This window comes from Lutjanus erythropterus, chromosome 18 (genome assembly GCF_056507025.1).
Source record: "Lutjanus erythropterus isolate fLutEry1 chromosome 18, fLutEry1.hap2, whole genome shotgun sequence".
NCBI lineage: Eukaryota > Metazoa > Chordata > Actinopteri > Lutjaniformes > Lutjanidae > Lutjanus > Lutjanus erythropterus.
In genome coordinates, this window is record NC_139334.1 from 26,253,202 (window position 1) to 26,265,231 (window position 12,030).

At 39.4% G+C, this 12,030-nt stretch overlaps 1 protein-coding gene across 1 annotated transcript in view; it reads left to right on the forward strand.

Annotated features, from left to right (window-relative positions):
- Positions 1-496: 496 nt before the first annotated feature.
- rab11fip5a (RAB11 family interacting protein 5a (class I)) overlaps positions 497-12,030 on the forward strand; it is a 41,708-nt gene continuing 30,174 nt past the window's right edge. Inside the window, exon 1 of the mRNA XM_084742026.1 lies at positions 497-1,310. Within this exon, the coding sequence (XP_084598152.1) occupies positions 934-1,310 (377 nt within the window). The 5' untranslated portion in view covers positions 497-933. The remainder of the gene's footprint in view (positions 1,311-12,030) is intronic.

The following is a 12,030-nucleotide window of genomic DNA, read 5'->3' on the forward strand; positions in this document are numbered from 1 at the left end:
TTGAGTAACTGGGTCATGATTTTTGGAAAGAGACAATAGCTACAGCTGATATCTCCAAAACATCCCAAATCTAAATTGATGAATGGATTTTTGATTTTGGGTTGAACGGTCCCTTTAAACCAGTTTTCAAGCAAAAATTAAATATTTTAGGGATTGAGACTTGGACAAAATAATACATGTGACACTGGGCTGAAGGAAACTTTAAAATAATTATTGATCAGTAAAGAAAACATAATTATTTTCACCCCTATGCCTGATGTTACATAACATTTAAAGTGTTGTGTGTTGGAATATGTTAATGTAATCATATGGAAAGAACTTCAAGCAGCCTTGTTTGGCTTTCATGTAGTTTTCAAAACAATCTTTCATAGTTTGAGGCCTTCATCAGGGTGTCTGCAGTGTGAACACAGACGAGTTTTACATTCTTTCAGAGGTGTGGAGTTGATTGAGCTGAATAACACACAAAGAGAAATATATCACACCCTACGTTCCTGTACAGCTTGTATTGTAGTGTGTGTGTGTGTGTGTGTGTGTGTGTGTGCATGCAGCCATGTGTTGTGTCGGGGCTGAACTTCCTCGTCCTGCAGAAGAAGAAGGAGGATAGAGGAGCTGTGACGTCGCTGCCCGCAGAGAGGCCCGTACAGCAGGAGGAGAGGAGAGAGGAGGCAGGGAGGGACGCACCGTGCGGGGACAGACGCTGCTGCAGAGCAGACAAACACAGGAGGAGCAGCCAGGGCACAAAACAACCCGACAACCGCGGAAACTTAGTCAGACAGCCATAATGCGGCACCGCCCGCCGACCCCGGAGCTGATGTGACTGTGCACACCCAGAGCTGCAGGGAGGAAGCGGCGGACACCACCACCACCTCTCCCCCGGTTGCCTCGCCTCGTCACGGCAGGTCGGTCTGTCTGTCTGGAGGAAGGGGGGAGGACATGTCCTCGCTAACCGTGGAGGAGGACCAGAAATGGGTACCGACGCACGTCCAGGTGACGGTGCTGCGAGGCAGGGGCTTACGGGGCAAGGGCAAGCACGGCACCAGCGACGTGTACACCATCATCCAGCTGGGGAAGGAGAAATACTCGACCGGCGTGGTGGAGAAGACCACCGAGCCCGAGTGGAGGGAGGAGTGCTCCTTCGAGCTGCAGCCCGGCGTGCTGGAGAAAAGCGGGCAGGGCAGCTGCCCGGCCGGGAGCAACGAGCTGGTCCTCACCGTCATGCACCGGGCGCTCATCGGCATGGACGTGTTCCTGGGCAAGGCGGTGATCCAGCTGGATAAGCTGTACCATGAGAGCAGATACGCGAAAAACGAGTAAGTTGAGCTGTACGTGCAATAGTTGTGTGCGTGTGTGTGTTTGTGGCGTCAGCATGCAGATGAGGGGACTATTTGACCGAAAAAAACTGCATGCATGTGCCTCATCTGGCTTTGGTTTATCAGTTTTCCCATGCTCACTGAACTCATCAGGGTATTTCTTTCCTCTCCAGCCTGCTTTAGTTGCTACACTCAGATATAAACACAGCTGTCAAATCTCTGGTGCTGCATCAGGGCCCTGCAGACACACCCTCCCTCCTCCCACAAACTAACTCTGAGCAGTGAACACCTCACTGAGGCTTGAGGCTCTTTCCCTCCCCCCCAAAAAAACCTTCTAGAAACCTCACTTTTCCTCACCTCCTCCACCACCACATTGTTTGGTTTGTTGTGGCTTCTTAAAGTGTTGTTTCCCAATAGCTGAGGCATGACGTAGAGCAAAGTGGGGGATTAATGCCTGTCCCAATTCCAGGGATTATCTAACAGATTCATGATCCGAAAGCTCCAAGGTATTTTTAGCATAACATGTTGTTTTACTCAAGTCCACTGACCAACCCACTGGAGAACAGACGTGGACGTAAAGAAGAGAGACAAAGTTTGACGTTGCATGCATTATACAGCATAAATGACTACATTTCCACCCTTGTTTAACTGTTATTTATGGTCATTATGTTATTTTGGTGGAGGTTAGATGCTTTGATGCACCAACTTCCCCTTAACCTTAGAGGGTTAGTTTGGGTTTTAAGAAGTGGGGTTTATCCATAGTGAGTGTATTACAGACGATAGATGGAGGTCGGCACACCCCCCCAGAAGTGCCAGCATCGAAGCGAAGCAATCTTGTTTTGTGGACAGGGTCAGCAGCAAAACATATTTTAGCCACTTTAAAAAGATCCATCTAAAAAAATCAATATTAGTTTAAGTGTATGCTATTTTTTAGAATATTTTCACCACTTTACCTTGTCAACAGACAGTCTTTTCTGGCAGGAAGACACTGTTTTATGAGACAAATATAATTATCTTCAAACTAACCAAACTCCATAGGCGAAATCAGTAATTTTACCTTGCAGACCACAGGAGTTGCTGGTCCACCATTTCATTGATTTGTTAGTTTGTTGGAATTATTGTGTGACCTCAATGAATCCAAATTGTCCTTTTGAGACACCAAAGTCAAACAATAACACTATCAAACTAACCTGTCCATGCAGAGGTAGATGCAAATGGAGTTTGGTGGTATGGATAGAGCGATATTTGGCTTACATAATGGCAGTTTTCCCATCAGAAAAGGCTGTCTGATGGCAAGAAATGAGCAACAAAAAAAAAAATTTTCGCTCTTAACTCAAACATTTCTTGTGACATTGTGGTCAGCCGAGGTTGAGTCTCTTCTTCTTCCATGACTGATTTCTCCCAATTTGTTTGTAGATTGGCGCAAAATTTAGAGCATACAAAAAAGTTTCTGATTTAGAGAGACAAACGGCAAAATCTGTCGTGTACTGCTAGCTAAAACATTTCGGCATGCTAGATTTGGTACATAACAAATTCTAATTTTATGTAATTGCCAGTTACTTGCAAACAAGCTAACAAACAACATAAGCAAAGAAAACATACTGACTACATTTACCACTCTGATATGATTCAATTCAAACTTTATTACGGACTCAGGGTCCAGATGGAAAAATAAGACGTCACATTAAACTATGCCTCCACTAATGTCTTATATATACGTGTGATGCGTCCATGTTTGTTTTCTTCCATTTAAAAACTGGTCACCATTCACTCAAGCTGTTTGGGAGATTTTTCAGTGCTGTTTTCCTTTGAAACTCCAGCAGTGTTTTGTGGAGTAAAAAACTAAACCTGACCTGCAATCAGCATGAGGGTGAGTAGACAATGACTGAATTTTCATTTTTGGGTGAACTATCTCTTTAACATCAGTCCTTGGTACGTGATCTCGGACATACCCTCTCTGTCTGACACCCTGTTGTCTGATCACAGACTGAATATTTTGACTGGATGATGAACACAAGCGCTCCTCTCGCCCTCTCTCTCAGTTTCTTTGTCCTTTTAAGGCAGTTTGATTGAAACGACTAACCACCTGACCCGACTGTGTTTTCACTCACACAGACTTGTTGTGAATGTGAGATGAAAGGGGAACCAGTCTCGTCCCGTTGACCCTGTCGGAGCTGGTCACCTGAAGGTTACAGTCGGCCTGTGATGTTGAAGTGTCAGCAGTTTGTTGTCTGGGTACATTCAGTGTCTCCATGTGGTATTCAGTGAATCTGGGCTGGTCAATAGCAACACGTCCAACAGTCGACTCTGCGTCTGTATGTCAACCTAAAACACGATGGGTTTGGACAGGAAACAACGAAAAAACATGAGCCACATTTTAGGTGAAGCTGATGTTTTGGTGCTACCTGATGCTAATGCTACAGTACAAGATAAAAGACAAAAGCCCCTGCATATTCGGTCACAATCAACTATTACAGCTGTAACGATTAATTGAATTACAGCATGATTAATACAATAATCACCGACTATTTCAATAATCGATTACTCAGTTTGGGTCATTTTCTGAGGGAAAAAAAGTCAAAATGATCTGATTTTATCTTCTTAAATATGACATTTTTCACCAAGTCAGGGACCAAACAGCAAAGATTTGAAAAATAGCCAACATTAGCTAAACGGTTAACACTAAGTTGCACTGTTTGCTGGCTAAAGTTAGCTAAAAAGTCAAAACATTTGATTGTTCTCTAGCCATCATTAGTTAAAAAGTTAACAAAACATTACTTTGTTTGCTGGCTAAAGTTAGCTAAAAAGTTAACAAAAAATGACATTGTTTGCTAGCTAATGATAGCTAAAAAGTCAAAACATTACGTTCTTTCTTGCTAACATTTGCTAAAAGTTAACAAAAACATTATTTTTGAGCTTGCTAAAAAGTTAGTTAGCCTAGTTAGCCCTCTCATGATGACGCAGCAGCAAGGCTCTAATTTCTTCTGTTTTGGCCGAATAAATGGAGCAACTTGATCATTTTGCTCAGTTATGGCATAAAGGCAGCAATTTTCCAAATTTAAGAAAAATAATGAATAAAAAAAAAAAGGTTTTATCTAAATTAGATTAAATAAATGTTGCATCTCAATCTTGTCAGTTGAAAAGTAGGTCCAAACGTGGAGCGCAAGACGGTTAATTAATTGGTTAATCAACATTTAAATCAACATTGTTAGTAAATGGTAAATAATAGTTAGTCGCAGACCTAAACTCTATAATTTTAATTTGTGAGTAATCTCTGAAACCTGGCTTTAGGAAAGATTGATGGACTAAAATGTCTGTGATTAAAGAAGTGTGGTTGTTGATTTGGGTGTGTTATGTTAATAGTAATGTTATGTTATGTTAGTAGTAATAGAGACAAGGAGTTGGTCTGCAGAAGTCTGGTAAGCTAACATCTGTCTAACACCATCTCCACAGAGTTTCTGGTTCACACTTCAGAGCCACAGAAGGCTTAATTTAGTTTTTCACATGTGCAGTAATACTCCTCGAGACCTATAAACAGACTCTGATGTGTGAAATTGTTGCACCTCAAGTTCAACATTTGAAAACTTGAGAGAGTTGTTGTTGTACCGCTGTCTGTGTGAGTTTGGGTGCCAGTACGAAACCTATAAACCAACAATGCTTCTTAAACTTTTGCTAAACTCTGGTTTCATGCAGCAAGTTTGAGATAATGATAAATGTTAAAATGTTGTGTAACAAGAGCACAAGAGGAGTCATAAAGTTTGTGAACTGACTCAGTGGTATTATACAGCAAAATCTATGTAAAGTTAGCTAACATCTGCTAACATTAGCCACCGTTGTCACACCATAACTTCATCTCAGACCAAGTGAGTCTGAAGCAACAAAACCTCTGGGTGAATTATTTTCAGTGACAGTGTGCTTTATCGTTTATGAGCGTAACTTTTCGGTCTGTAAGAAAATGAATGTGCTGTTTCTTCTTTTAGAAGTGTCATAGCATCACATTAATGTGAGTTTGCTGCATCTTAGCGTGTTTCCTAAAAGACGTTCCAGGGACAAACTTCTCAAATGCATCAGTCTTTAAACTGATCTTAAAACAAACAGCTGCACAAGAACTTTATCCAAATGAAACACACCGTAAAATGAACAAAATTCAGATTTATAGTAATTTTAGACAGTAAACAAGACTAACAATCTGGCTTACAGTTGAATAAGTTACAATTAAATTAAATTTATTTATTTAAAATAGCAACAGTGCATATTAATGAACTTTTACACATAAATATGCAAGATTATAGCCAGAGGCTGATTTCCCATCTGTATCGCTGGGCAGGTTGATGTTACATAACAAACGTCACAAATTACAATTGTACATTAATGTTACTTAGGTTGTAATGTGCTTTGAATACTGGAATCACATATATGACTTTTCTTTGTTTTGATATCGGTGTTCTTTGTGTTGTATTATTTTGTTCTTTGTTGTTATTTTGCTCGTCTTTGTTTGCCTGTTTTCTTTGTTTTGTGTTGTGTTGTTTGATCTGACCCTGCTGTGAAAAGGGTAGTTGTTATTGTTAGCCACAGAAGTGTCTAAATTATCTTAAATTAATTTATTGTAATGTTTTCACTGCATCATTTAAATATCTGCCATTTTTCTGCAAGAGGCAATGAACACGTATCAGTCGGTCACTGAATTGTATATAATTGTCTCGTCTTTTGGTAGAATCCATATCATCATATCAGGTTATTGACTGACAGAATTATAGTGTCAAAATTAATTGTACAATTCAAACCTTACCGGAGATGTTTTGTAATCTATTTCATTATTTTATATATAATTTTGACCTATATTTCCCATGTAATGATATAAATTCAGGCTGCAATGCTTAATCAATTATTAAACAATTATTAAATTAATCGCCAACTATTTTGATTATTGACTAATTGGTTTGAATAATTTTCTTAGAAAACCAAAAGTCAAAATTCTTTGATTTTAGCTTCTTAAATGTGAATATTTTTTAGTTTCTTTACTCCTCTATGACAGGAAACTGAGTCCCTTTGAGTTGCGATTAAAACAAAACATTTTAGGACATCATCGTACACTTTCGGAAACACTGCTCAACATTGTTCTCAATTTTCTGACATTTTAAAACAAACAACTATTAATCGATTGATCAAGAAAGTAATCAACCTATTAATCGACTGTGAAAATAATCGTTAGCTGCCACTCATATATCAAGATGGGAAACTGTTTTAAGTGTTTAAGTTTGAAACCCAGCCATAGTGGTGACACAGCAAGTTTTTTTTTTTGCTTTTATTGTTGCTGAAAATGCTTCAAGATCATATTGATCATGATCAGTTTTTTGCATCTTTAAAAATCAGACAGAGGCTGACTCGAAACAGATCATGGCTGCACAGTTCTGTGGCGTTACAGCACTTAGTGTACGTTTTCCCGTCAGGATGATTTGTGGTTTTGGGCTGTTCCCAGTTCACACCCTTGAAAGAAAAGTGGTTTGATTTCTTTTATCTTTGCGCTCTCATGATATAGTAATAATGGGTTCTTTCAAGGTTGTCGTTCTGTTTAAGGTTGAGTTTTATTTGCATGGTGATAAACGGCGGCAGTAAAATCTGATAATAAAAACGCACAGAAAAAATGATCAATAAGCTGCTCAGGTGAGAAGGAGAAAAGAATAAGAGGTCTTTTTAACATCAGCTCAACTCAACACAAACAAAGCCTCAACAAAAGACTCTTTACATACAAAAGACCACAAAATATTTAATTTCAAACCACAAAAAATGCTCTCAGAGGGGTTTTCTTTGATGGTAGTGTTAAGTTTAGTATTGCAGAGGTTGAGGACTGATAGAGGATTGTGCCAAGATTCCTTCACTTTACAGTTTCTAATATTTATAAAGGCCTTTAGAGGAGGCGGGGGCTTCACAGTGATATAGTGCTCTGGGTCGTATATTACAGCAAATGGAGGTACGTCGGGTCGAAATGGCTCTTTTCTTCCAGAACCTCTGACTTGTTTTATTCTCTGTAGGATTCATCAGTTTCCATACAGCGTGCTTCTGAATCAGCGTGTTCCAGTCACAGTCTGTGAAAATGAAGGATGAGGTTTAAATTTAGATGTGTGGTCATGTGTCGGGGAGTTTTTCCTGTGTTGTGAGAGATGATGAAGATGCAGTGAGGATCAAACTAGTGAGGCAGAGGTGTGGGCAAAATCCGAAACTCATCTTTGACCTAAAAACTAAATGAGTCATGACTTCACGTAACCTGACTGGGCCTCTCAAAATCAAAAACACGAGTGCAAGGAAGGGATTAAACAGCTGCGCTATCTTGCTGTTAGCATTAGCATTTAAAGTTTGCTAGCTTACTACCTACAAGAGGATACTTTTTTCCCCAGGATGGCGAAGGCATGACCCGCTTTACTCTGACTTTGATTGGCTTGAGTGTAGCGAACAAATGTTTTTTACAAGGAAAGTTTAAAATTTGCGCTCAGTGAGCCTTTTATTCATGTCAAGATGAATTCATAGTTAAACTGTCATTTGTTTATTTGCTGTTAATTATTATTTTGTGCAACATGTGCAGAACCTGCAGTAAAGTGACAGACGAAGCAGTCGCTGATGACCAGGACTGAGTAGCTTGGTTACAGTGCTGTGATGGACAGATAATGTGTATTTTTTCAATTCAAATGTCACTTTTGGTGTCACAATATGAATCACTGCAAATGCAACAACTGTATTATAGGCTTGGGCAACTGGACGAATATATCATCCATTGACGATGGGCTGAATTCTGGCGATGTTTGGGTCAAAATTTGCCATTTTATTTGCTGATATAATGGTTTGCAGAGTGACGGCTGCTGGATTGGATTAACAATGCTTAAGCCAATCAGAGGCAGAGTAGGGTGGGACATACCTTTGCCATCCTGGGAAAAAAGCATATTGCCTACAGTGGTAGGGCTGATTGATTTTGAAGAAATATCTGTTTGCATTTATTTTGACTGATATTGCAATTGCAACATGATTCACAATATTAGAGGAATTATTCTAATTTTAATTGAAAAACACGTGATATCAATATTATATTGCAGTAGACCATATTGCAATTTCCATAAAATGTTGATTAATTGCTTAGTCCTATACAGTAACCTGAGTGAAATCTCAAAGGAACACATCATTAATTGATAACAATTTTTGGGGCCACAAATGATGTTAGAAAAGTAAATTGCACATCCAACAAGTGTTTCTTCACTGTGTGGAAACTCATCCTGGATGCTATCAGTGTTTTAGCTAATATTAGCGGCTCTGCGCTCCAACAACTCCAGCAATTATAGCTGGGAAAGCTTCACTTTTGGCATTTACTCCTCAGCAACAAAGCCAAACAGGGTGATGCTCATATATGCTGTGCATATTTAAGACCCTGTCTTGTTTTAAACTCAGTCAGCTTAAGTAGCTAGCTCGCTGCAGCTAAATCTGCTAGAGCCGGTTGTCATTTCAGCTAATAAAATTTATTATGACTGGCTGTGATTTTACTATACTAATTGTTCAAAAATGTTCTTTAATTGCATTGAATTTCTGAGATTTTACAAAGTAAATGATCAGTTAAATCCAGCCCTACAATGAGACACAAAATCCAAAATCAGACACCAGATCAGTTTGTGGATTCTCTTTCTCTATGTCTTTGTTATAACAGAGAAACATTTAAAGTGACCAGTGTTTGAAGCATACATAAGGGCAGTTTAACCTCATAAATCAGTAATTGAGAGGAGCAAAACAACCACACAAATGCTTTACTTTAAACACGTCCCAACATGTCTAGTCTTTATTCAGCTGCGTCTTTGTAAAATGTGGGCAGAGCAGCTGCCCTCAGATGGGTGGCACGGGAAGAGGCTGCAGTGGCCGTGGTGTGTTCGCATGTTGAGCTGTGAGTGCAGAGCAGATTCTTGGAAAGGTGGGCGTTGGGTGAATTCCCCTGCGGGGTCTGTCAGGAGGAAGCCACAAAAAACACTGCCTGATCAACACAACTGTGGACAAACAACCCACAATATGAACTACAGCAATAAAAAAAATAATTTTCTGAATATTGTGCTTGTCCTCCACAGTTTTTCCTCAATAATCAAATTTCCTTCCAAGAGATTAATTTAACATTTCAGCTGTTTTTTGTGCAGATCAGGGATTTTTTCCACAGTATTGGTCGGGTGGTTCGTGCACCGCTGATTTTATGATTTAGATGTTAGATTTGGTATTTTCCAACCACTCCTTTCCAATCTATTGCTGTGTCAGTTTCACACCCCCTGTCATGTTGCGTATCTGTAGGAAGCAGAGCTCTGATGCTGTTTCAGGCCTGAGAAGTGAACCTCCATCTGCTGAGTGTGGCAGAAAGACTGTGTGTGTGTGTGTGTGTGTGTGTGTGTGTGTGTGATATACATCCAGAAAAATCCTCTGGTAAGAGCCAACAGACTTTCAGGAGCTTCTGCCCAGAGAGAGACTATAGTCTAATGGACAGTAGACATTAGATAACAGTGTGACCTGACGAGTCATCCTCCATAATATAAATGTAGCTCAGCTGGTTGAAAACATTTGTGTGCAGATTTATCAGATTAAAAAACGTTCTATAGGTAGCAGGACATACATGCATTTCACTCATAATGCTGATCGTGTAGAGGCGGTTTAGTTGCATCACAAATCCTCCCATCGGCCTGTCTGGCATCATCACGGAGGTACAGACCGGAGGGCGCGTGACACTGACTGTTGTGGTTTGGGTAAAGGACATTTAAACAGTGTTATTAGCGCACGAGAGGAGCCAGAAGAGGCAGAGCTGTTTCCAAATCTGGGTCACTGTGACACAGCAGCCCAAATTGTCTTTACTTCCTGTCAGTGTTCAGTTCATTTCAGGGCAGAGCACGTTTAGCTTGGTAATTAGCAGGGTTGGGGGTTCTGTTCATATTTTAACAAAAGTTACCTGCAACTTTTTCTCCATCTAGCTGATTAATCGCCTGAAGATGTAGATCAAGTCGATGATGTCTTGCAGGCTGTCTGCAGGCCTGCTTACGTTAGCTGTGGCGGTTTGTGGCTGTGGCATTTAGGGCTGAACAATTAATTGTGCTGCAGAGATGTCCCGGCCTACGCACCATATTTTCACATGGTATATTGTGATTATTTTGACTGAAATTGCAATATTTGACACGGTTAGTGGAAATCATCAACTTTGCATCACAATTTTTATGTTCACTGTAAAAAAAATAACTATTAAAATCATGATAGTGTCATATTTATTGAGGTCTGTGCCAAACAAACATGTTGTCTGTCATCTGGAGAACAAGATATTTAGACCAGGTCATCTGTGCAGCACTACATTTTTCTTTTTTCCAAAAATTGTGATTTGATTCTGGTCCTGCGATTTGGATATTGCACTTGGCCATATTATGATTCTGTTGCGATTGCAAATAATTGAGCAGCCTTAATTTAGCATTACAGATATTGCAGAGTGTTGTTTGTGTCGAAGTTGAGGCCACTTTCAGCTTGAATTGTTTGACTCGAACAAACCACATGGGTGACGTCTCTTCTATAGTCTACTCTTTCACACAGATGCTCTCTCAGGTACCGAACTCTGGCACCAAGTGATTACCGCGAATCTGTACTCTGTAGCGCCAACGGAAAAGTACCAAGTTTGGCTCCCATCCCAGTAATTAGCCAGCATGCTAATGCAGGCAAACCAGCCAGTGCCAAGCCATGCTACTACTAGCATCTTCACAATGAATCATTTGTGTACAGGACAGTTTGAGCTGAGCAGATAAACATCTAATCTGACTGGCAAATTAAAGGTTAATATCTAAATCCCACTTAAAATTATTTGTAATATTACTGGAAAAGGAGTATTCATTCATTTTAAACTGGAGCTGGGTGATATAGTGGAAAATTTTGTATGATAAAATGTTTCATTTTAGTCAATAGATTATTTAAACAGTGTAGATTTTCTCTTAATGAAGACCAAGAGAAAAACAAAGGTTGAATTTGAACCACTTTGTTTTGAATTTAACAGCCTTATTTATTAAGGCACACAGGCAACAGACTTCATAGGATTAAAAAGACATGAAACTGTCAAACTGGCGAGCTGAACTGTCCTTTTTTTTTAATTAACAATTTCTTCACCGTCTGCACTCATTTTCTCACTCCATGCTGTTTCTGTTGTGTCACGTCTCAAAGGTGCAACTGAACATCAGGCCTGTTAAATGATTGGCTGTTTGCATGTCACTCAAAGCGCACTCCATCATCAAGGAACATGACAAGCTGTTCATGAGCCAGAGCTGTTTATTGAACTATTTCATTTTCTTATTGCTACTGAGGAGGGGTCTTTTTATGATTAATTTTGTTTTATTACATTTATTGTTCATTATTATATTATTATTTATAATATTATTGTTTATTATAATATTATTGTGTTGCTAAATTGCCTAGGCCTATTTTGCATTTGTCTTTTACACCACTTGCATGTCTTAAGTGCTCTTAAAGTTTTAATACTTATTTTACCTCTAAAATGAATCATAATCTCAAAACCCTCATTTTTCAGTTTCAAAAGGGGCTTGTCATCTTTGACATTTAAGTATGAAATAAAAGAGTAATAATAAGCCACTAATAACTGTGTAAGTCAAGAAATCGCTCCTTCAAAAACCTGCTGTACAAACTTGTGCTGTTTCTGTCTGCAGGATTTTGAATAAATGGGCAA